Source organism: Apodemus sylvaticus, chromosome 6 (genome assembly GCF_947179515.1).
Source record: "Apodemus sylvaticus chromosome 6, mApoSyl1.1, whole genome shotgun sequence".
Taxonomy (NCBI): domain Eukaryota; kingdom Metazoa; phylum Chordata; class Mammalia; order Rodentia; family Muridae; genus Apodemus; species Apodemus sylvaticus.
The window spans coordinates 124,225,858-124,249,164 of NC_067477.1; the positions used below are offsets into that span (position 1 = coordinate 124,225,858).

A 23,307-nucleotide genomic window follows, 5' to 3' on the forward strand; every position below is an offset into this window, starting at 1 on the left:
CAGGCTCTAGTTGATAGCTGGGTTTTATAGCCAGTTCATGCTTGGATGTTTCTGTTGTAATGATTTCACAGAAATGGAATCACTGTATGGCCTCGCATGTAGGCATCTGAGCACACTAATGCTCAGGGAGGACTGAAGGGCAATATGCTGCCACTTCAGATAAAAATTCAGGAACAGCTAGTTGCCTGTCTGTGTGTCTATTAAAACTGAACGTTAATTCTAGGGACATAGAGTGACATAAGACGTGCATTACTACCCAGAAGGCTTTTAAACTTTGCTCCAGTTTGTATTTGAATGGAAGTTATACACTTACTTGCTAAATGTTAAAAAAAAAAATCTGTCAAATATCTGTGTGCCTTGTAAAAATTAGCTGCCTGCAGTTACTGTGCTACAATAAACATTGTTGGGTTCAGCCAGATCTATTGAGGGGGACTTGAGTTGCTCCAGAGTTAATCAACAGTTCTGAAAAATGATTTATTGAGTTTCTCTGTGTTTCCATATTATCTATAGACTTTGCAATATATATATGCTTGTTAATATCTCTTAACTAGTACAGGTTAAGAAAAAGATGAAAATATGTTCACTTTAGAGGCATAAAACAATGTCTTATGAATGACCACATTATCAGAGACACTAAAGGCATCCATCCAGAATGACTTAACCCTACTTAAAATATTTGAAATGGACATTGTAGAGTCAGTACGGCAGCCTTTCTCTACATTCAAGTTTCATTCGTTTGATTGAACAGAGACTTGTTGTGCTGAATCTATAGTTGAGCATACTGCCTGCTCTGGAGAGGTAGCCAGCTGCTACCCCAGTCGGGGACACACAGCTGATTGAGGCTTTGAACAAAGCATGGGGCTCCTCAAGTCAGTTGTGCTCTGGTCCTCAAACCTCCTCATCTGTGTTTTTCTTTCACTTCCTTGCCTCAGGTTAGCCTCCTAAGTCATCCATTAGTCATATAATATACACCGGAAACTAATATATACAGCACTGTTGAAGAAAAGTATCATTTAGAGGTGGAAGAACAAGCCTGTGAACTCGGATAGCATGTTCTCTTAGCACACCCCGAGAACTCAGTAAAAGTAAAACCCTATCCCTTCTCCATGTGATTATTACACATTCTCTGGGGTCACTTTCATCTTCTCGAATATATTTTTCCGTAATATAATTCCCTGAAAGTAAAGGTTTCCCTTAAAGTTCACATCTCAGATGTCAGTAAAGGATACAAGGTTCTAGTGTAAATATGCACAAGATGTTTCTTTACCCGTTAGCTGTCTGCTGAAGCAATATCTGGAGTTCAGAGTCTGCCCCCAACTCCTTGGTCTGTTAACTCTCTAGAATATAACACTCCTTCCTCACCAGGGTAATCTTTAATGTGGTTTACTTAGAGCTGATATGTGTTTTCTTTTATGTCTTTCACTTACAGCTAAAATAAATTTGATATAACATCAGCAGTCTTGTGGCTCAAGGCTGGAACGGAACAATTATTTGGGGTGACTAGCCAGAGCAGTGACTTTTGAAAATATGAATGGGTTTGGAAATTAGAGGTATTCATCATAAATTTTAAGAGAAAGGGGGAAAGAAGTAATATTGCCTCTTAAGTCATTGTGTTTTAAAACTTACTTAAACTTTTACTTTGGGATGTTTATGGTTACCCACCAAAAAAACTACTTTAGTCACTGAAGGAAAAGAGAAATTTTATACCAGTGGAAGTTTATATAAAAATCTCAGGAAGATACCCTTTTATAAGCCGCATGTTGTAGTAAAAGTGGAAACCAGGAGATTGCTGGTAGAACAGCTTGTGAATAAGTCAATGTTGTCTCCTATATCCAAAGGGTTGAATCACTGTCCCATTTTAGTAGTTGGATAAAAAAATGTACAACTCTAGATTGTAGCAGCGCAACACACATATTTTGGTCTGTCTTCCTTAGTAACGAGAGACGAAACTTGAGAAGGCAGTGTGGACGGATGGATGGGGCGTTGTGCTCCACTCTATTCCCAGCCCGCTACCGGGTTGCTATGTAAACCCAGATAAGCCACTTACCGTCTGCATCTCATGGTTTCCATCTATCAAAACGTAGGTAGAGACATTCTAAACTTGGCCATCTCACAAAGATGCAGTGAGAAGTCCAGGTATCTTTTGGTTGAAGAGATGCTGCGTAAGTACGTCAGTGTCTCTGTTTCCTTTGGCAGTGCTGGACTTACACAAACTGTTTCTTATCAGTGTGCCACAGAGCAGGTTCCATCAAATACAGTTTGTGATGCCCAGAAGGTAGGGGAGGGACTCTGAAGCCTGGATGTGAATCTTGGGTCTAGCACTTGTTCCTGCTGCGACCAAGAGCGAATCAAAGCCCTTACTGTGAGTTAATGGTAGTGACCACCCCAGCTGAGGGCACTGAAGCTTCAGGGTACATACAAGCAGTGCGGGCACAATATAGAAACAAAAGCTGTGCTTTGTGCCAGACTGTGTACTTACTGATACTGTCCAGAGCAGCTCTTCTTTCTTAGAATGACAGAAAATGGTTCCGCCCATCCTAGGTTCACTACCGCCCCGCCCCCATCCTAGGTTCTTCTAGAATGGAAGCTGTTCCTTGCTGCCCAACAGCTGTATCTCACTTTGCCACTGTCAGGAGCCTCTGGGCCACTATTATCCGTTGTGTCATCTGTCATAACTGACAGGATGTCACCTCACAGACAAAAGAAAAACAGGTGTCATTCTGAAAACCACATCTGATGTGTTACATTTTGAAAAACGGCAGCAGATTGAGAGGAACTGCAGAATGGGGAATGATTGATGCTTGACAGTTAGATGTTGGTCATTATAGAAAATAAACTCAGGGACTGGCGAGATGCCTTACCTGGTCATAACATGCTTGCCACGCAAGTATAAGGACTTGAGAGCGATTGCTTGCACAGGGGAGGTGTGTATCTATAATCCCAACTCTGGGAAGATGGAGGCAGGCAGATCCCTGCAGCTCGCTGGCCATCCAGCTAAGCAGCATCGGTGAACTCCAGTTGCAACAAGAGACCCTGCCTCAGAGACTGCAGTGGCTGTGGAAGATAAGATAACCTACGTTGATGGCTGTCCGCCACACACATGGACATACATAAATGTACATGTACACACACACACACACACACACACACCATACACTTACAAGCTCGAAAGAATGGGTACATTTAAGTGCAGTTTGTTTTAACCTCATGAGCTGTCTGATTTCTACAATGACAGCCTACCAGAAAATACTCTGAGGCCAAGCCAAAAGAGCACAGGGTGCTGGAATGTGAGGCAGTGGTGGATTGACAGGGACGTCACTCCTGGGAGGAAACACTGTGCGAGAGCACTTGCTAGCATCTGTGAAGGTTTTTACACCCACCAAAAAAAGAAAGTGAAATATTCACATTATCAAAAACTCTGAATAAAGATGTGTGTTTCGTGGGTCAGTGACAACACAGTAGTATACAAGTTTAGGATTTGATGAAACCCACTGATGAGATTTTTTGTGCTGACTGTAGTGTGGGATTTCAGGGATTGAATACTGTCTAAGAGGTAATAACATGTTTCATTGATTTTCCCCCTTCTTTTTATATTATTAGAACCAACCTACATCACAATTGATCCGCCTGCGTGCGGGGAGTTGTCAAACTGTACTCTGAAGGAGAAGGACTGCGTTTACGGCTTCAAACTGGATCACAATGGCTGTCGAACCTGTCAGTGCAAAAACAGTAAGTAGACAGATGATTGGTTTTTTTTTCTTCCCCCAAGGCCTAATAGGAGCTTGTCAAAGCATATTATATGATTAAATATCTTTTTTACTCCTGTTCAGACATTGCCTTGACAGCCTGAAAGGGTAGGGGATAGCAATAAACGTAAGGCAAACAGTTTCGTGGTCACGTGGGAGAATATTCTGCCCTTTCTTATGGTTTCCATCTTGGCTTCCCTGTGTTCATTTTCTTGTACATCTTGACACCTCCTTGAAGCTGGTGGAGGAGAGGTGTCTATGCACTGAGTGGCTTCCGAATGCAGCTTGGTAGCCTTACAGTGAGCAGATGAGGCAGTCAGAATGCTTCTTTAAAAAATGCTTCACTCACGGCCTGGGGAGATGACTTGCTGCACAAACAGAAGCGCCTGAATTTGGATCCCCAATACTCATGTAGAAGTTGGGTGTGGTGGCGTGCAGCTGTAACCCCAGCCCTGGGAGGTTGGGCTGGTAATGGACAGACGGGGATCGCTGGAGGATTGCTGGCTAGCCAGAAATGGTGAGCTCTAGGTTCCCTGAGATACTTTTTACCTTATCTCAAAAATAAGGTAAAAAGTAACAGAAGACACTTGGTATCAACCTTTGGCCCACACATAGGCATACACACAGAGACAGACAGATAGATGCACAGAGAGAGACAGAGAGACAGACAGAGAGAGAGCGCGCACTTCATTTTATTGACCCCAGCTCTGCCTCCGTGTAGATTCCAACCGTGTCTCTGAGCCATGACCTCTGAAACTAGATTGAATATATCACATTTCTCCCACAGGGGAAAATACACCCCACACGTTTTAAAACTACTTTGAATTCTCCTAATTCCTCAGCCAGAATAAACATCCGAAATCCCCTTCTCCGTCACATCTGTGGCCTGCTTTCTAGAGCTTGGTCCTCTCCTCCCTTCAGACACACAGGGCGTCATTGTCCTTACCTAAAATGTGCCTCAGAAACAAAGCAAGAAAGACTGTAGAATTTGGTGTGAACTCAATGCTGTTTCTTGTGAGTTTTAGTATTGGATCTATGGCTTGTACACTGTAGACTAGAACTGAGTTTCTAGGCATCCAGGATCTCTGAGTATCTTGAGGCCAGCTTCTGTTAGGTGCTTATCTGTTCTGTATTAAGATACTGCAGTTTTTGAAGTCTATTAATGTAGGGCCAACTATAACAAGAAATTGCACTAATAGTTCAAGCCATTTTCCAAGCAGATGAAACTGTTCTTTAATTTTGACAATGAGGTCTTATGCCTTACTTATGGCAGATAAGTACAACTTTCCTTTCCTCCAAAACTCCTGAACTAAAATAAATTAAACTGTACAGAAACAAGAGAAGAACCTGGTAGCACCCAAGAGCTTCCTGTGCCGTGACACTGAACGTTGTTTCCACTCTTCAAATACTGTGTGTCAGCCCTGGACGCTCTGGATGCACATGCCCTGCCGTCCAGTCTGAAGCCAACATCCTTTACACCAGCAGAGTTCCTTCCTTTACTGAGAACTCTTATTTTCAAAAGCTGGGGCCTAGGGGCTGGAGAGATGGCTCAGTGGTTAAGAGCACTGACTGCTCTTCCGGAAGTCTTGAATTCAATTCCCAGCAACCACATAGTGGCCTACAACCATCTATAATGAGATCTGATGCCCTCTTCTGGCATGCAACTATACATGCAGATAGAGCATTCATATATATATATAATAAATTTTAAAAATCTAAAAATAAATTAGAAAATCATTAAGAAATAGTAAACCAAAGCCGGGAAGGAGCAGTTGTTCTTCCTAGACTTATTTTGGAGGGGTTGAGAATCCTCCGCCCTTTTTGATTGACATTTGGCCTGTTTTCTGAAATCTCTTCCTATCATGTTTAATCTCTCCCAAACACAGACAACGATTCTATAATAAGCAAGTTCTCCATGGGCCCCGGGATATAATTATCCTGAGCTTAGAGGCTTGGACTGACTAATGGTGAGAATGAGCACTTCCTGGGGCTGATAGCTCTCTTGATTTTAAGGTGTCTCTCAACTATCACAGTCCATTGCGAATGATAAAATACAGGCAAGGGCTTGAATAACGCCGTATCCTCGGGTCCGTATTACCACCACGAGGTCTCCACAGTGGGTTACTGTTTCAAGAGTTTATGAACCCAACATGCCTCGGGTTGTAGCAGCCTTAGGGTTCCAGGTAAGCAAGCCTCCTCCCACCAGGGTGGTCCTGCCTTCCTGCACCTGCCTCTCTGTGCTTGAAAGGACCGGCTTCTGCTCTGTGCATGTCTGCCTTGTAGGCTTTCTTGGAAAGCCAAGTTTGCTGGAGGACTGTCTTGGCAGCCTCGTGTGTTTACATAAATCGCCAACCTTGTCTTCTTAACCCCAGGATAATTGGTAGTTGTGTCATGGAGTGTTTATCCTGCAGCCCTCCTAATGCGTCTCGAGCTACACATTCTTTCTCAATATGGCATCATACCTAATCCCCCCCCCAACTTCCCTGAAACCTAAAAACACAGAATTAATGTTCGCTGGTTGCCTCCATCCCATCATAAGTCTTGCCCCTGGGCTTTGGTGTAATAGCGCTTTGGCCACCCGGCCGCACTGATGGCAGGCACCCGTCATCTCATTAAATCCGAAGAAGCCATTTCCCTTGTTTGTCACAGAAGCAAGGAGAAATATTTGGCCAGGTTTTCCCACTGGACACTGTGAGAACGCTCCCTGCATGCACCCTGCTTGAAATTGAGGTCCTGTTGTATTTTTGGAAGTTTTCAGAGGCATATATCCATGGACACTACTTGTTATAAATTTCCATCTTATTCACACTTAGGAAGAAATATATATAGGAGAACATTGTATTTTATGGCTGTGATTTATTTACATAAAAATATTACCTTCAGTTATTTGCAAAGTTCACTTACTTTTAGAAATACCTAGAATTTCTCCTCATTTTCTTCCTCCACGGGTCACATTCCAGGTTGTTAAGATCACTGTGGTGAATTCGAGCCATAACAGAGAGAAAAATCTCCAGTAGCCAAAACGTAAATGAAATGATAGCCATTTTAAGCCCAGTGCTGTACTTTGTAAGAATAAATCCTTCTTGAAAGTTTTACTCTTTCCTAGAGATTCAAGCTTTTGGTCAGGGGACGTGGGAGGTCACCACCTTCTGCCAGGGTGTGCTTAGTACTCCAACTGTGCTCTGCAGTGATTGCCTAAATGCAGAAGCAGATAGCCTTTGGGATCAGCGATGCCTCTGGATTTTGGTCTTGTCTGATTCCCCCCAGGAGGTCTGGCCACTGCAGTCAGACATCCGTCTCAGCACACTGAGCCGCCTGGCCTGGTTGGTCTTGGCAATCTGCTCACTGCTCCCCTTAAACCTGAGGCTTAAACCTGAAGCTGCCAGTTTGTACCACACACAGGTTGAGGCCTGAGCTCTGCCTCCACCTCTCGACTCCCATCAGCCACCCTGATGATTCTGAGTCAGAGTAGACTGCCTCAGAGGACTAGACCTTGTGAGTGGCTTTAGCCATGTCTCCTTTGCTCTGTGTCCTCATCTGTACAGGAAAGACATTAATACCTAAGGAGTGGGGTATTTTGAGGACTAAGCAGATGAATCCCAAGTGACTTTTATTTAGCGGGCACATGGTAGTTGTTTCTTACACACACACACACACAAGCTGTTGTACCATCCATTTCAGCCCAAACTTGCTAACACGGGAAGTCCCCAGCTCCCTCCCACCTTGTTCTTCCCTCCCTGCCTGCGTTTCTTCCTCTTCTGTGCTTTACTGAAATAGTTCCTTGTAGCCATTCGATGTAATGCTTTCTTTTCCCTTCAGTATGTGTTCATCTGGACCAAAACTAAAAACAACAAAAAAAGCCTCCTTTATGTTATCTTTTCCTATTAAAACCTTTTACAGAAAATAGTCCTCATAACCATTTATACCTATGTACCTCTTGGACATCACACCTAGCTCTTTTGGAAAATCAGGATTTCTTAAAACAGGACCTGAGGAGATGGTGCAGTGGGTAGAAGAGAGAACATGAGATCCCCAGTACCAACACAGAAAACTGAGCATGACAGCATATGCCTGTGATCCCAGCACTGGGAGGCAAAGATAGGAAGGAGGGCCCTGAGGGCTTCTGAGCGGCCAGCCTATCAGACCAGTCACTGAGGTCAGGGTTTGGTGAGAGACCTTACCAAAAACAACAAAAACAAAAACTGGTGAAGCGGTTTAAGAAGACACCTGATGGTGACCTCTAGGCCCCAAAGTAGGATTCACCAAGAATTGAAATGACCCTGACTTGGTCTCTCGAAGACATGTTTGCAATAAAGAGGAGCGTGAGAGGAAACGTGCTCTAAGAACGTGCAATGGCAACAGACTTGAAAGTTAAACCCATTAAGCTATAATGTTATAACTGCTGATATAAGCATTGATAATGTTAATTTTTAACCAAAATATGTGTTGCTGTCGGGAAGACAAAGACACTTGATCTTCATTGTAGCTTTGTATTAATTGATGGTATTGGTTGTTGAATGTCTTACTGTCCAAGGCTTTAAATGAAATGAGTTTGGTATATTAACATGTCTTTAGATTTGGCATTATACACAGTTGGCTTAGGATTAAAATAAAAGCCTTAAAGAGACATGTCCTTCAGAAGCATGTGACATGTGCCAGGACTGGTGGTCCATACCCATAATCCTAGAATCTCAATCCATATTGAAATCCAATAACTTCAAATTATTGGTTTACCAATAATCAGGTGATCATTGACCTGTTTCTTGGTTTTAACTTATTTTGGTTTTAGGAAATGATAGCAGTTTAATCTAGAATCCAGACACGCAGTAACTGTCTGAAATGAATCTGGACTGTAAACTTCTGATTACCATAGGTTAGCATAAGTCATCATCATTGGTTTAAGGAGACTTAATTAAGCAAAATCATGAAAAACTGCCCCCCCCCCAGTCATTACCTATCGATGGTGACCAGACTACTCCCTGTCCCAGGCCTAGCAGATTCAATTAGGCCTCAGAATCCCATTTCAGAGTTGGACTCTATCTCACGTACCACCACCAGAACCTGGAGCCATGCTGTGAGAACCGTGAAATAGCTCCATCCGTACCTGTTAACTGTGGCGGATGCTGTGGTAGAATTGAAGTTTGACTCTGATTAAAGTGGGAGGATTCGGGGGAGGCGCAGGGGTCATGATGTGATCTGGTCTGTTGTCTTTGAAAGAAACGTGGGCATCTATGTGTCTCCACAGGGGAGGAACTCTGTTTAGGCCTCAAAAGGGCCTGCACCCTGGATTGTCCCTTTGGCTTCCTCACCGATGTCCACAACTGTGAGCTCTGTCAGTGCCGCCCACGGCCCAAGAAATGTAGACCAACAATGTGCGACAAGTTTTGTCCGCTTGGATTCCTGTACGTATTTGCCAGTATTTCTGTAACTTACTGCATTGTTCCTGCCTGTGCTTGGGAGCTGTTTTCTATGTGTTTGAAGGAGGCAGCAGTGGTGTGATTAGAGAGTTGCCATACTGTTTATAGTAGGGGATTCTGGGGGGGAAATGCATTGTCTCCAAATGCAATCAAGTTCTGACTTTGTTTGAAGATGTTAGAGGTACGCTGTGGGTAGAAATCAGATATAATAGATATAATCATTTATATAACTTAACTGCTGATACAAAATAAAAGTACCCTCCAGCCCTAATTATTATTAATTATTAATTAATAGCCTCCAGGACCAGGTTTTTATTCATTTTCAATATATACACATTTACTCACTTATTTATAGGTGTGTATGTTTGCATGGGTTTTATGTACATGCTACACTGTACATTGTGTAAAACCGCCAACCTAATTTCCTTCCTTCACCACGTGGGATCTGAGAATCAAACTCAACTCACCAGCCTTGATGGCTAGTACCTCTTTGTCCACTGGACAACCTTGTCGGCCTAAGGCTTTTATTAACATTTATTAAGGCTTCCCAAGTCCCTGAGTCCTTACAGCCTCCTGTGTCTAATGTAGGTTTCGATAGTTAAAAGTTTTACTAGCATGTGGAACTTCTCAAAGGATATAGCCGTTAAGGAAAGCTCACAGCCCTAACAAAATTCCTTTAATGTTCATTTCCCAACATTGACCAATGATACATCTCACACCATTCTGTTCCCTGGAATTTCATGTTCGTCCTTTAGATTTCGTCTTTCTAATTAAACCCTCATCTGTGTCCCTGGGGGATGGCCACCTCCCAGAAGCATATAAACGCTTGGGCAGTTCTAAACCTTGGTCATGAGAGCTAATTATACCTCATCCAGGAGTTCGGAGTGCAGATGTACCATCATTTCTGCTTAAATGGCGATAGCATTGACCCGTGGTCTGAGTCCTTGGGCATCACTTAAGACTTTTGGATTTTGTTTAACCTCTGGCAAAATTCTAATTACCCAGGAAGAATAAGCATGGCTGCAACATCTGTCGGTGTAAGAAGTGTCCAGAGCTGCCATGCAGCAAGATCTGCCCCCTGGGTTTTCAGCAGGACAGCCATGGCTGTCTTATCTGCAAGTGCAGAGGTGAGTGTGAGTCCTTTCTCCTCACAGCATGGTAACAACAAACAGGAGGGCTCTGGTTTAAGTAATTGCGCTGAAACAGATGTGGACCCTCCCACAGGATACCCTTAGTCTTTCGTAGAGTTAAGAGGGCTTAGAACAGTATTTAAAGCACAATGACCAAGTTAATCACCTCTTCCACCTTCACTTTTGCTTGCCTAAAACTACAGCATATCCCAGCCTCCTTACGGAGGAGACCACTCTATTCAGGAGTGGGATTGGTGCAGGAAGGAGCTTCATCTTGGCATCCTCAGAAGTAGATATATCTTAGGTATTCCGTAGCAACAGGGTTTTCATGAGAATTCAGACTTGCTTGGGAAGCACATAGCAGGCCAGAGCTGTAGATAGGCAAAAATCCCCTATGTCCCCAGAGCCAGAGTCTTCCTCCAGTGACATTCCTGAAGCCAAAGGATGTGCACCAGTGTGTCTTCCTCAACCTTTATCTCAATTCCAGCCCTGCCCCCAACCCTCTACCCCACTGTGGTTTGTCGTAATTGTCAGATGATGTGCAATCAAACATTTAAAGGTCCCTGTAGCATGCTTGATATTTTGAAGGAGTCACACAGTAAACAAAAATAGAAGCAATCATTTCAGCCATCTTATGAATCAAAAATTTAGTAGTTACAAGGAGTTCTAAATTCTCCCATTGGATAAAAACTTCTATGAGTCTCCATATATAAAAAGTTAATGACATCTATTACAAAAGTAGTGCTTGCTTATTGTAAAAATAATTGAAAGGCTTAACAGTCAGCAACACTCCCCCAGTAGGGGCCATATTTGCAGACTCCTTTCCTCTCTCTTGTTTTTCGAAATTGGACACCTGATGATTTAAATTCTTTCCCCCCCCCCCAGCCTTTCCTGTACCACTGACTGTCCTCCCTGGGTGTCATATTTGGTGACCAGGCACAACAAACTGTTTCTCCCGTGCCCTAGCTGTTTCTTTACCAGGCTGCCTTCTGTCTGTCCAGAGGTCCCTACTTCTGCTGGGCCTCCTGTCCTGTCAGGCACGTGTCTGTCCATGGATGGCCATCATCATAAAAATGAGGAGAGCTGGCATGATGGTTGCCGGGAATGCTACTGTCAAAATGGAAAGGAGATGTGTGCCCTCATCACCTGCCCAGTGCCTGCCTGTGGCAACCCCACCATTCCTCCTGGACAGTGCTGCCCGTCTTGCTCAGGTAAAAGCAGTCTGCCCTATTACCATGCAACCGCCTCCAGCCTTGTGGAGCCTGCGACTCTGAGGGATGTGTGGGGTCAGTTCTCAGGACTCTTCTCAGCTGTCCGTGGCTTCTGTTATTAACAGCCACAGACTGAGCAAGCTACTGTGAATAATTAGCCAAAGACCAAAGAAATTTCTAAAGCTGTGGAAATGGTTCTTCATATTTTTGAATGGTTGACTCAATTATATTGGTCTTTGGACTGGCTTTTTTTTTCATAGAGCTTTGTGGACTTACGTATGTAAATCCAACCCTCTCGTTCACTGCTAGCTATTAGGGTTGAAGGCCTGAGTGAACTGAAGGGGGCTGGTGAGAGTTTTACTTCATAAAAGCTTATAACTTACCAAGTAATACTGGAGGGAGTAATACTGCAAAGATTTACTGAACCCTGTGGCTGTTGCTCTTGTGTAAAATAATGGACAGGTGGTACTCTTGCCAAATGGAGACTTTTGGAATGGTCACAAGTCCTAATAATAATAATCAAGATGAGTTATTAGAACAGAACGGGGGTGATAACTCACGCTGGCCAGGCTGCACCTGCCTTACCTCAGACCTTCTCAGCTGTTAAGATTCTGTACACCTTAGCACCTACCAGACTGGCAGCTCCCTCCCATACCTGTGCACTTGGCACATAAAATGTAGAATAAATGTCTTGTTTTGTTTTCCCATAATGCAGTTAGATGTGTTCTCGATCAGCTGTCTCCTTTTTCACATATTTTGCAAGTAAAATACGAGCAGCCACCATGTCCACCAGGTCAGAAGCAGTTTGATGAAGTGGAACTCTTGTGTCTGTGCCAATTCTTTGGGGAAGAGAAAATCATTTGTTCCCTCAAGACATGCTTTATTAGAGGTGCATAGCGACTGGGAGCCTGCACCTGGCTTCTCTGTCAGCTACTCCAGTGAAGAAGTCGGAGCAAGACAGGTGGAAATAAAAAGACACAGATCAAAACAGAACCGCAGTCTGTGGAACCACAAGTGTCTTTCCCTGGTTCCGGAAATTCTAAAACACACAGCTAATTGACGTACTGTCGGGGTTGGGAGATGGCTCAGTTGTCACAGGGCTTGCTGAGCAAGCATGAGGGCCTGCGTTTGATCTTTAGCACTTAAAAAGCCAGGCATGTCGCTCACAGTGCAATTCCAACAGGGGGACGTGGGAACTAAAGGATCCCTGAGACTTGGAGGCCAGCTAATCAAACCAAGTGGGTGAGCTCCTGGTTCAGTGGAAAACCATTAAACACAAATAGATTAGATGGATGGATGGATGGATAGGTAGATAGATAGATAGATATTTAGAAATGCTAGACATTGACCTCTGACCTACACACACACACATACACACACACACACACACTCACACACACACACACACACATACACACACATACACATGAATGCACATACTATGTGACTTTCTGAATGTACCTATACAAAAAACACTTCTATGCTTTCATGTGTAGACTTACAGTTTTCCAGCATCTTTAGTGGTTTGCCGTGTCTGTCTTCTGTCTAGACACCCCAAAAGGCCTTCTGCGCTCATGGACTTCTTCCTACCTTAAGAGCAGTTTCTTATTCCTCCCATGTCAGAGCACTCAGTGTTTCCCTGGAAGGAGGGAAGAGCTCCAGAACCCTTCAGCTGCATGACCACAGTAGCACTCTCTCCAGTTCTTCCCATGCCCCATCTCACCCTTAACCCTTTCCTCACCATCTCTCCAGCCTCTGTGTTTTGCAAGGACACACAGAAGGTAAACCCCTGCAGATCCCTGCTGCCTGTCCCCTGGAGGCCCTCTCTGAATGTCATCAGAGCACCTTTTCCAATATTAGTTTTTCAGTGAAACTTTCTTCCCTCTCCATAAGCCACAGAAAATACGCTTTGAGCATCTTGACCCGCAGACACCAATTTTCATCACTTCCTTCTCTCCTGCTCCTAACCCTAACCCTAATCCTAAACTGGGATTTTAGTTCAGCTGTCCATTTTCTAGAATGTGTCTGCTTAGGCTATGTCCCACCCAGTCTTCACTTCCCTTGAGATAAACCTCTCCTGAAACCTGAATGTCACCCCCACAGCCCCCCCACTGTGTCCCATTGGTAGTACTGACCCACTACTACCCACTACACAGAGCCCTGATGCGCCCTACACAGACAGGGTGGTTCCCCTCAATCCTCAGCATCCGCTGACCGCTCAGCCGGAGCCAGCAGTGACTTCCCTAGACCCTTTCTCAGCAGGATGCGCTGCTGTCAACACCTCCTTGAAGCGCTTGTTGTACTTGGACTCCAGGAATACAGTTAATGCCTTCTGTCTTCCCACCACATCAGGGCAGCTCCCAGCACCTCTGTAGACATTTCATCCAAGTCTCTAAAGCTACCTCACCTCTAGGGAAAGAAATCACTGTCGTTAGCCTCCAGGTATGCCTCTGGTTGAGGTTGGTGTTGTTCACTCAATGTTTAGTCTCAGGTGAGGGGTTTCAGACTGTTGAATCTGTAAATACATTCCAGTCCCGATCACGGTACTGGCAGCTGGCTGAGGTGAGGTGTGGCTTCCTGACAGTGGGCCATATTTCCAAGCATAAAAGTGCTCAGAATCCCAAGATAATAAAGTAGACAGGACATCCATCATTTGGAAGTTTTGTTTAATCTAGAGGCATATCCATTATCCAAATAACCATTGACTTTGGTTCCAGCCTCTTGACTGTGCTTAATGCTCTGAGCTGGTAGCTCTGAAAATATGCAGAATAGAATAATAGTGCCTCCCTCACAAGGTCAGTGGAAGGAAGAAACGAAATGAAATAAATAAGTGAGAGGTGCCCAGCCTGGAAATAATTGGACCATAACAAGCATTCAGTAAATGAGCAGTCTTTATTCTAGACAACTCCTGCACACTCACAGGGACGCTCCATTGAGAGAATGTCTGTGCAATTTAATTCTTATTGAATTCTCTCAGGACTATCGACAGACTCAGCCACTCGAACCTCACTTCCCGAGATTAGCTCTTTGTCTCCTGTTTCTTGGCATGGAAATCGTTCTTTCCTTTCCTATTGGTGGGATAAGAATAGGTTGAGAGAAACTCTTCAGACACTTGACTGTTTCTCTCTCCCTTAAAACAAACGCTGCCGATTCCTTTGGTAGTTATAGAAGCTGCAGGTGATTGAATTCTTCATGTTTTGACTCTGTCATTCCTCAGATGACTTCGTGGTGCAGAAGCCAGAACTCAGCACGCCTTCAGTTTGCCATGCCCCTGGAGGAGAGTACTTTGTGGAAGGGGAAACTTGGAACATTGACTCCTGCACACAGTGTGCCTGTCATAGCGGCCGCGTGCTGTGTGAGACAGAGGTGTGCCCACCGCTGCTGTGCCAGAACCCCTCCCGCACCCAGGACTCCTGCTGCCCACAGTGTACAGGTAACCAGTATGGTAGCAGAGTGCACATGTGGAGGGAATGCAGCTTTGTCTGATGGTTCTGTAGACTTGCATGCTAGGGCGAGTTCTGTGCTCAACCCAAGAACCTGTGCGGTACGTCTGGCCACCCCGCCCCCTTCCCCAGTCCATTCCCTCTGATCATCCACATAGTAAGGTCAGTGAGCACAGCACCTTCGGTGAATTTGAAAGGGAAGCACTGGCTTTTTACCACCTTTGGCCTTACAGCTCAGACTAAGGATGTACACAGAGTACAGGCAGTCCTTCTAGAGCGCGTTATTCCCAATGACTTTGCTATGTGAAATATCATCTCACCAGCGACATTTGTCTCTTAACAAATGTAAAAACTAGTTATTTTGGAAAATAATATAAATAAAACTTCCTGAGACTGTAAAGGTTGTAAACATACTGTGAAAACACGTACAGGCCCTCCCCATCTAACTAGTGAGTTAAGACCAACACTGTTGAGTGGCTGAGGCCTGCTGCTGTGTTCTTCCTATGATTTCTCAAATCTTAGCAGGTCAATTTAGGCATGAAAGAAATATGTTACAATGCAGAAACCTACCTAGATGCAAGATGTGAGCTACACTACTGGTTTTATAACTAAAATAGCAATTCTATTGTCATAAGAATAGGTGACTTTTTAAAAACAGACACATTTTAATTCAACACATAAAATCATGAAAACAGCTGGTTTTATTTGGCTTTGTTCATTTTCTCAGTTTTAGGCCCCACTTCACAATAAGAGTCTGCATTACAGGCTGGGCAGTAACCCCAACACTTCTGAGGGCAGAGACAAGCCGATCTCTGTGAGGTTTAGGCCAGACTGGTCTACAAAGAGAAGTCTGGGATAGCCCAGGCTACACATAGAAGCCCTATCTCAGAAAAAAAAAAAAAAAACAAAGAAAAGCCACATGGCAGAGGCCCCTGGGGTTCTTGTCAAGCTAGCCATGGCTTTCTGCTATTCTCTGTGAATTATACCTGGTTTGTTCTCAGGTTTAAATTAGTTACAAAGTAACTAATATTATTCCTTTCCATATAGAGATAGATAACTTTGAAGTTTTCTTTTAATATATTTCTCTTTGTATATATTTTTTCTTTATCTATATGTATTCCAAAGGTTACTTTCGCATATGTGAATGAAAGCCTGCCTTGGCCAAGTTGTATTTAAATGAGCTACTAACTCCTCAGTGGATCTTTTGGGGACGGTCTATTCATATCTAGACTGCTGCAATAAAAGATTTTTTAACCACACTGCTTCAGCTTCTCGAGTGCTGAAATATTAAGTGTGAGCCGCCATGTTTGCCTCTCTTTCATTATCCTGAACTTAAACTTAAGATGTCAGTGTTTTTTTTTTTTTTTATATCACAACAGATTTTGAATAATAGCAAAGGTATTACACATCTGGAAAAAGAACAGCCTTAAATTACCACATTCTAAAATGGCCTAAGAAGGATGTGTACTCGTCTCTAAGGCCTGTGCCTGTGTGGTGATTCCTCCTCTGGGGTCCCTTCCCATTCTGCCTTGCCTGTGGTCGGCCTTAGGCCATGGCCCTACACAGAAGTGGGTCCTAAAGAAAGAGTAGGGTACCAGCATGATATTTGGCCAAAGTCCAAACAGGAGAGTGATAGCCTTGATGGTGCACGCCTGTGACCGCAGGAAAATCCCCTGGTTGGACATGACTTGCAAGTATTAAGCTAATGCGGCCTAGATCTTACTTCCAGACAAAACCAAAGTTAGCAGCAGCCTCTCTCTTAAAGAAGTTCTCCCTAGGCATAGATGACCTCAGAAAGGTCTGTGAGAGCAGAACCCTATCCTTCTCTATTTTACAGAATATGGGTGGGATATGAGGAGCAGTCCATGAGACACGCTCCCTATAGTGAGCTAGGCCAATGGAGCCAGCGTCTGTTCTTTATGACTTTGTTCCCAGGGCTGAGGAGAGGAGAGGTAGTTGTGCTTAAGGAAGGAAAGCCTTTGGACGGGTCCATCGTACTAGCTTTCCTCTGGTCCTCAGAGAACAGGCGCCCCAGGTGAAGCAGCTGCCCCGGGTTCAGAGAGGATTGGAAGTGCTCACCGGAGGGTGTGGTGTGGGTGAAGCAGCTGCCTTGGGATCAGAGAGGATTGGATGTGCTCACCGGAGGGTGTGGTGTGTTCCTGGAGCAGACAGAAGAGGGAAGCTGCATTTAGAGCCTCTCCTAACTGCGTGTCTGCCTCGTTACTTCTGTCCCGGGGCTGAGGATAGCAGGGTTCATGATGCTGATGCGAGGCACACAAGATAACTTTCCACTGTGTGTCCGCTGAGGAAAGGCGGTGGCGTGAGGGTGTTGCTTGGCGCACTGCCATTCGCGACTGTGACATCTCTAAAGTTTAAACCTCACTAACTTACACCTCCCTTTTACGAAGCTCAGGTCTCTTCTCAGGCTTCATTTTCATGAATTTCTCGATACCAAAGAGATGCTCGTGTTTCCCAGGGACCCTCTTCTCCATTTCAGTTTGTCATCTGATATGGAGGCCTTCCTCCATAACACAACCACGGAGGGCTTGCCTGTGGTTTCCCTGGGTGGTGCCCTTCTGTTTGATCTGGGTTGCTAGCCCCTCCCTCACTAATGGGAATGTCTAACCTTAGGAATGTCACAGATCGGCATATAGAAAAGTTTGCAGGGAAGACATCTTTGAGTATTGAACGGTTAGGACGGGGCTGGTTGCAAGTAAGAGAATCTAGCTTTAAATTGTAGACAAATAGTGGTTTATTTTACATGCTTCAGAGGAAGCTTGTGGCGGATGTGGCTCACTGTTGACTCTGGCCCAGTGACTAAGACGAGTTTGACTACAGAACCCTCCTCATCTTCAAGGCAGGCAGATGTGGAAGGAGGGAGGTAGCTATGCCTCCATCCTCGGAAGAAAGTGGAAGCACCCCTAAAAATTCCTTCATTATCCCTGAACCAAAGGGAGATTAGGCGCCCCACCCCACCCCAGCTGCAAGGGAGTCTGGGAAGGCAGGGACAGGATCTCCTGGTTGATCCAAGTCCCATGAGCCTCCAAACAAAATGCAGACTTCCCTTAAGGTAAGGAGGAAGGCTTAGGGTAGACCCTGCATAGGCTCCTGACAGAATCTCAATGACAAGTCTTTTCCTAGTGTTAATACTCTGTTTTAGACTACAAGACCTTGCTAGAAGCGGGTTTCCTGATCTTAAGACTGGCTGTGTTTTGTTGTTGTTTTGTTTTGTTTTTTAATGAGGCACCCAGAGCCTTAGAGAGGAGTGCCTCTGGAAGCCTGGCTGATGCTAACTATGCAGTGTAGTTGTTAGCCTGCAGCGTTGTCTTTGCTGACCTGTGTATTCAATTTTCCAGATGACCCTCCTCAGCCTTCCACATCCCATAATGAGAGCGTGCCTAGCTACTGCAGGAATGATGAAGGGGACATCTTCCTGGCGGCTGAGTCCTGGAAGCCGGACGCCTGCACCAGCTGTGTGTGCATGGATAGCGCCATTAGCTGCTACTCTGAGTCCTGCCCTTCCGTGGCCTGTGAAAGACCTGTTTTGAGGAAGGGCCAGTGTTGCCCCTACTGCCTAGGTAAGATCAATGGAAAAAGAAAACACCCTTCATCTCTCCCGGTGTCCACTACATTAACATTGGCAGCCAATTGCACAGACCAGTTAGTATTTTTTAAAATTAGTGTTTCTGGTTGGTATGCCACACAGACCCAATGTGGGAACATCAATCAGGGGAAAGATGGAGAAGCTGTGCTCCCAAGATACATACATGAAGAATAAATAGATGCTGTCTTGGAACATAATGACATTATAGCACCATTGTGTTCCAGGGGGACTCTCTGCGAGGTCTGGGTTTTCAATATCACAGTTCCCGCTCCCTAATTATTTTCAGTAGTCACCCCGGCACATCATTCCCTTATTAGAAGATGTTTATTATATAAAACTTGCCTCTCCCTTAAGACCGACTCAATATGAAGGATTCATTAAATCCCCATTTTTTTTTTTGTCTTCCCTATCTTACGGGGCAATTAACCGATCCTGTTTAAGCTACGTGACTGTCTATGTTGATGGCCTAAACAGAGTGAGGCCCGAGTTACTAACAGAGCCCTCTCCTCCTTGTGGCCTGTGGTGCCACATGTCGTAAGCAGAGGACGTATGAATATTACCCTCTAATGTCCGTACCGAACCAGTCCTGTGGCTATGAGCCAGATGCTGCTGGGGACCAGACGGAAGGCTAAGACAGCTGGCGGCTCTAATCAAGCACAGGCCTGGCTCCCAAGGCCTTCAGTGTCTGTATTGCTTTCGCATCCTAAAGTCAAATGGGACACAAGGCATGTCTCAGTCCCACGTGAGCCTGTACTCAGAGTAGCAAATGAAGACGCGTGTCGGTTATTAATTCCAGGCCTTGTGTACTTATCGCCGGTGGGTTTTGCGTGCTTTCTAGACACAAATCATTGCAAGTATTTGGAATACGTACCTGGGGGGTAAGGGGGGAGAAAAAGATTCAGGCCACAAAACGCTATTCACACACACACACACACACACACATATACACACACACACAATATAAAACAGAATGTTCTGAAAGCTGGACTCTCCCCTTTGAGTGACCATCTATTAATGTATTGTTTAAACTTGGATGCTCTTTGAATGGAGACTGGATGATTGTGAGGTAGCAACCCCAGATGAAGAGCCTCTGCGGAAACCAGTGCAGATGACGATTCCTAGTGGGAAAAGATACCCGTTAGCATCCGTCATAAATGGAACAAAAAATACGAGACATGCTTCCAAATTAGCTTACTCTTCAAAGAGCTAACCAAAATTTGTACAAGAAAGGACACTCACCGCCTTTGGTGACAATCCAGAGCCAAGATGTAACTAGGATACTGCCCTGTCTTCGCAGGGGATACAGACAATGGTTCCTGTTTACACATCAGAACTCTGATGATAAAGGGAAGAATTAATGAACCACCCAGGATTAAATGGCTAACTCTTGGGAAATCAGAGCCCAGGAGGTCTGAGAATCCCATGTTAGCTTCAAAGGGAGAAAAAAAAAAATCTCGTAACAAATTTCTCTTGTGTTGAAATTCTCGGATGGTTTTGTTCCACTGAACGTTCAGTTCCTCTTGTGTTTTGTTGCTTTGTCAGTAGAGCGGTTACTTGAGTTGTAAGTTAGCTTTCATGTGATAATGGTAAATCACTTCTCCTCCTCAGAAAAACAATTCCCCAAAATTGTAGAAACAAACCTTCTGACCTTAATATCTTCTGTTTTTCGTTTTTTCCTTCATACTCCCAATTCTGAATCATTTAGACTATATTTCTTCTTTAAGATAGGCAGAAAAGACCTATTTGGCCAAAATGTGTGACTTGGACCTTAAATTAGATTATAAGCATTTTCATTAGATTGTGGTTCAGATACGTGCAGTACCCCTCCCTCTGGCCTGCCTCTGCGTGTACACTTCTACTCTATTAGCCTGGACTCATCTTAAGAGAACTTGAGAGATCTTCTGAAAACCACAACTCCTGCTATATTAATGAATGCATTGTTCCATACCTGTGTTTGTATACTCGAATTTCTAATTAAGCCTCCTTTGTCTGTGTCCTACTTGTTTTGAAATACTCTTGTTAAGTCACTTCTGTTTTCATGCAGCTCTGCTATTCAGGCATTGAAAGTTGATTTCATGAGGTAATGAGGAGAGTTCCTATTCGACTTCCTTATTTCATTTTGGGGTATTTTGTCTTAGCAACCGGTTTGTCCCAACTTCCCTTCAGCCTGGCCCCTCTACAGAGACTACCCAGGCCTGAGTAAAGCAAGCACTCCCAAAAGCACTTCCAAGCTGTGCCTGAGATGCAGACCTTAGTCATCTAGAAGAGAGAGGTTGACGGAACGGTCTATCGTTGGCATGTTGCTGTCCCAAGGAGCATTGAGGACCAGTGCTCCCGTGGGGTCCAGTTTGGACCACTCTAAGTTTCACTCCAGATTGTCAGTCCTCAGAACCACATCATCTCACAGGGGAACAGCACAGATCCCCTAGGCACTGGCCTTGCTGTGTCCTCGGGTCTCCTAGGTAGCCGTTGCTCTAACAGCTGAACTGTGCCAGGGAAACTGGCTTCTTCTCGTATCAAAACCAAGAAGTTTGCTTGCTTTTTCCTTTGGATTTTTTTAATTTTTTTCTTAGCATAAGAATAAGGAAAAGTGGTGATCCTCCTAAAAGAAGGCTTCTAATTACAAGTGTTTGTGCTCCTTTCAGCTAAATTATCATCACACTAATGTGCGGTGATAATGGTTCTCCTTTGATGTGTGAAGGCCTCCTATTACGTGTTCTAATTTAGTAGGATGTGTAATACAGACATAATTAATAGGATTGGTGATTAATTTTGAAAAGTGAGCAGCTTTGTCTAATTGCTTATAATACCCCATCATTAGGGAATTCATCCTTCTATTCGAACGAAACTAAGTAGTAATTACCCAATCATTTTAATAGAGCATCTTAATTGATTTTCTAATTTTTTGTATTCTGCCTTCCTACACAAATACACACAAGCCTTAGATTTTATTTTCATAGGCTTTCTGACTATAAAAAGATGGCTTTAAAAATGGCACAAGTATGGATCAGGTAGAGAGCAGTGGTCTGGGATTCTGACGTGGGGTAGCAGGTGGTTCCTTGGAACTGCCAGAACCCGCATTATGACGCACTTCACCATAAGAGCGGGCCACGGTGAAGCAGCCTCGCGTTGCTGCCAGCTGCATGCTATGCGCCTGTTTCCTTCCTTCCCTGAGGAAATCATCTTCTTGGATCCTTGACTCCCTGGGGGAAAGCAGATGAATGAAGCAGTGACTGGCTCTTCACCCACACTCTCTGTATCTGTGAGGGTGTATGCCCTGCCCACAGCTTTGGCACCGGGGATGGGGGGGTTGGGGGGGTGTTAAGTATTTCCAGGGGCCCTTTCTATGCCAGTGGTTCAGTTTTTCCAGGAAAGAGCACCCCTTTGATTATAAAGACTGTCCTTAGTCTAACAGATGGAGTCAGTTTCCTGTCAGCTTGGTAAAGCAGGAAGTCAGATGGGCTGCCACTAGGCTGGACTAAGAGAACAGAACCAGTGTGCGGGCCAGGTCAGAAGTGTTAATCAGAATATTACCTTAAAAATCATGGCTTGGTAAGGATATGTTTATTTGTGCAGGTCAGTTTACTTGATATTTTAAATAACATACCTACCTAGAATCAATCTCAGCTAGAAACCAATTTAAGACATTTTTTTCTTTGTCTAGCATTAGTTATTTTTAGCTAAAAGCTATTTGTTTATTCGATGCATCAACCGTAAACACATGTGGTTTATAACTCTCATATAAACAATATTAAGATATTTTGTTTATATGACTTTGAGTCATTTCACAATGTCTTTACTATAGATCTTTAAAGGTCTGTGAAAATGATGATCCTTTCACCAGGTCTGTCTTTTCCTCATGGGTGCCTCTGTCTGATTAACACATAGCCGTACTTCATATTTGGCATGTGATAGTCTGTACTGATATTTGAGGTGGCACTAACACAAGATGCCAAGCTGGCCTGGCCTGAGTCAGAGCTATGGTTTTTGTCAGTGTATTGCAGTGCTATAATTGCGTGGTAATCTTTAGTGAATGGGTAGAGAAACAGCCCTCTAATAATGGTGGGGGGTGTGTTCTATACCATACTGTCTGCTGGGACACTTTTCTTGTGTTACAGCTTTTTTGTGTTTCAGGCTGACTGATCAAAACACTATCTCCTTAAATTTATATATGCACATACATCACTCAGAATCAAATGTAATAACCACTTGCATCAACATTGTTAAAATTTGTGAAGTTAATGTTACATGGCTTTTAAGTCATAATGTTAGGACACTGGAATTTAATATTCCGATGCATTTCCTTAAAATTAAAAGCTTGTGAACATTGTAAGGAACTTGCCTTGGAGCCAAGAGTTAAGCTCACAACTCCAAAACATTCTGGCTCTGTCTTGGTGACATGATACAATTCACCTCAGTTGCCTCCTGTAGAGGAAACCCGTGCTTCTCAAAGGCAGTATGTAAAGGAAGTGAAGCCATGTTCGCAGGTGGAGATGTAACCACCACGGCGTGACTGTGCCCTGGCTTAGCGGTCCTCTGCTCCTACAGTGCAGACCGGCTGCGGTCTGAACGATGTTCATTTAGTGGCTTTTATCACCTCATGATGGTGTGCACTTCTTGCTCCACTAGGAGAGGCCAGCATGGCACATCTCTGCAATGACCTTCTGAAGGTTGGTCATCCCTGTCAGAGTGCGAAGACGGGACCCTTAACTTGGGTTTCAGAAGCTAGTCCCACATGAGGAGTTCGTGAACTACT

The 23,307-nt window shown here is 44.2% G+C and overlaps 1 protein-coding gene across 1 annotated transcript in view; it reads left to right on the top strand.

The window, feature by feature from the left end:
- Positions 1 to 23,307, top strand: part of Crim1 (cysteine rich transmembrane BMP regulator 1) — a 175,774-nt gene that overhangs the window by 135,205 nt on the left and 17,262 nt on the right. The window contains exons 8-13 of the mRNA XM_052186388.1: positions 3,601 to 3,729; positions 8,992 to 9,148; positions 10,169 to 10,290; positions 11,295 to 11,504; positions 14,722 to 14,937; positions 18,304 to 18,525. Of these exons, the coding sequence (XP_052042348.1) occupies positions 3,601 to 3,729; positions 8,992 to 9,148; positions 10,169 to 10,290; positions 11,295 to 11,504; positions 14,722 to 14,937; positions 18,304 to 18,525 (1,056 nt within the window). The remainder of the gene's footprint in view (positions 1 to 3,600; positions 3,730 to 8,991; positions 9,149 to 10,168; positions 10,291 to 11,294; positions 11,505 to 14,721; positions 14,938 to 18,303; positions 18,526 to 23,307) is intronic.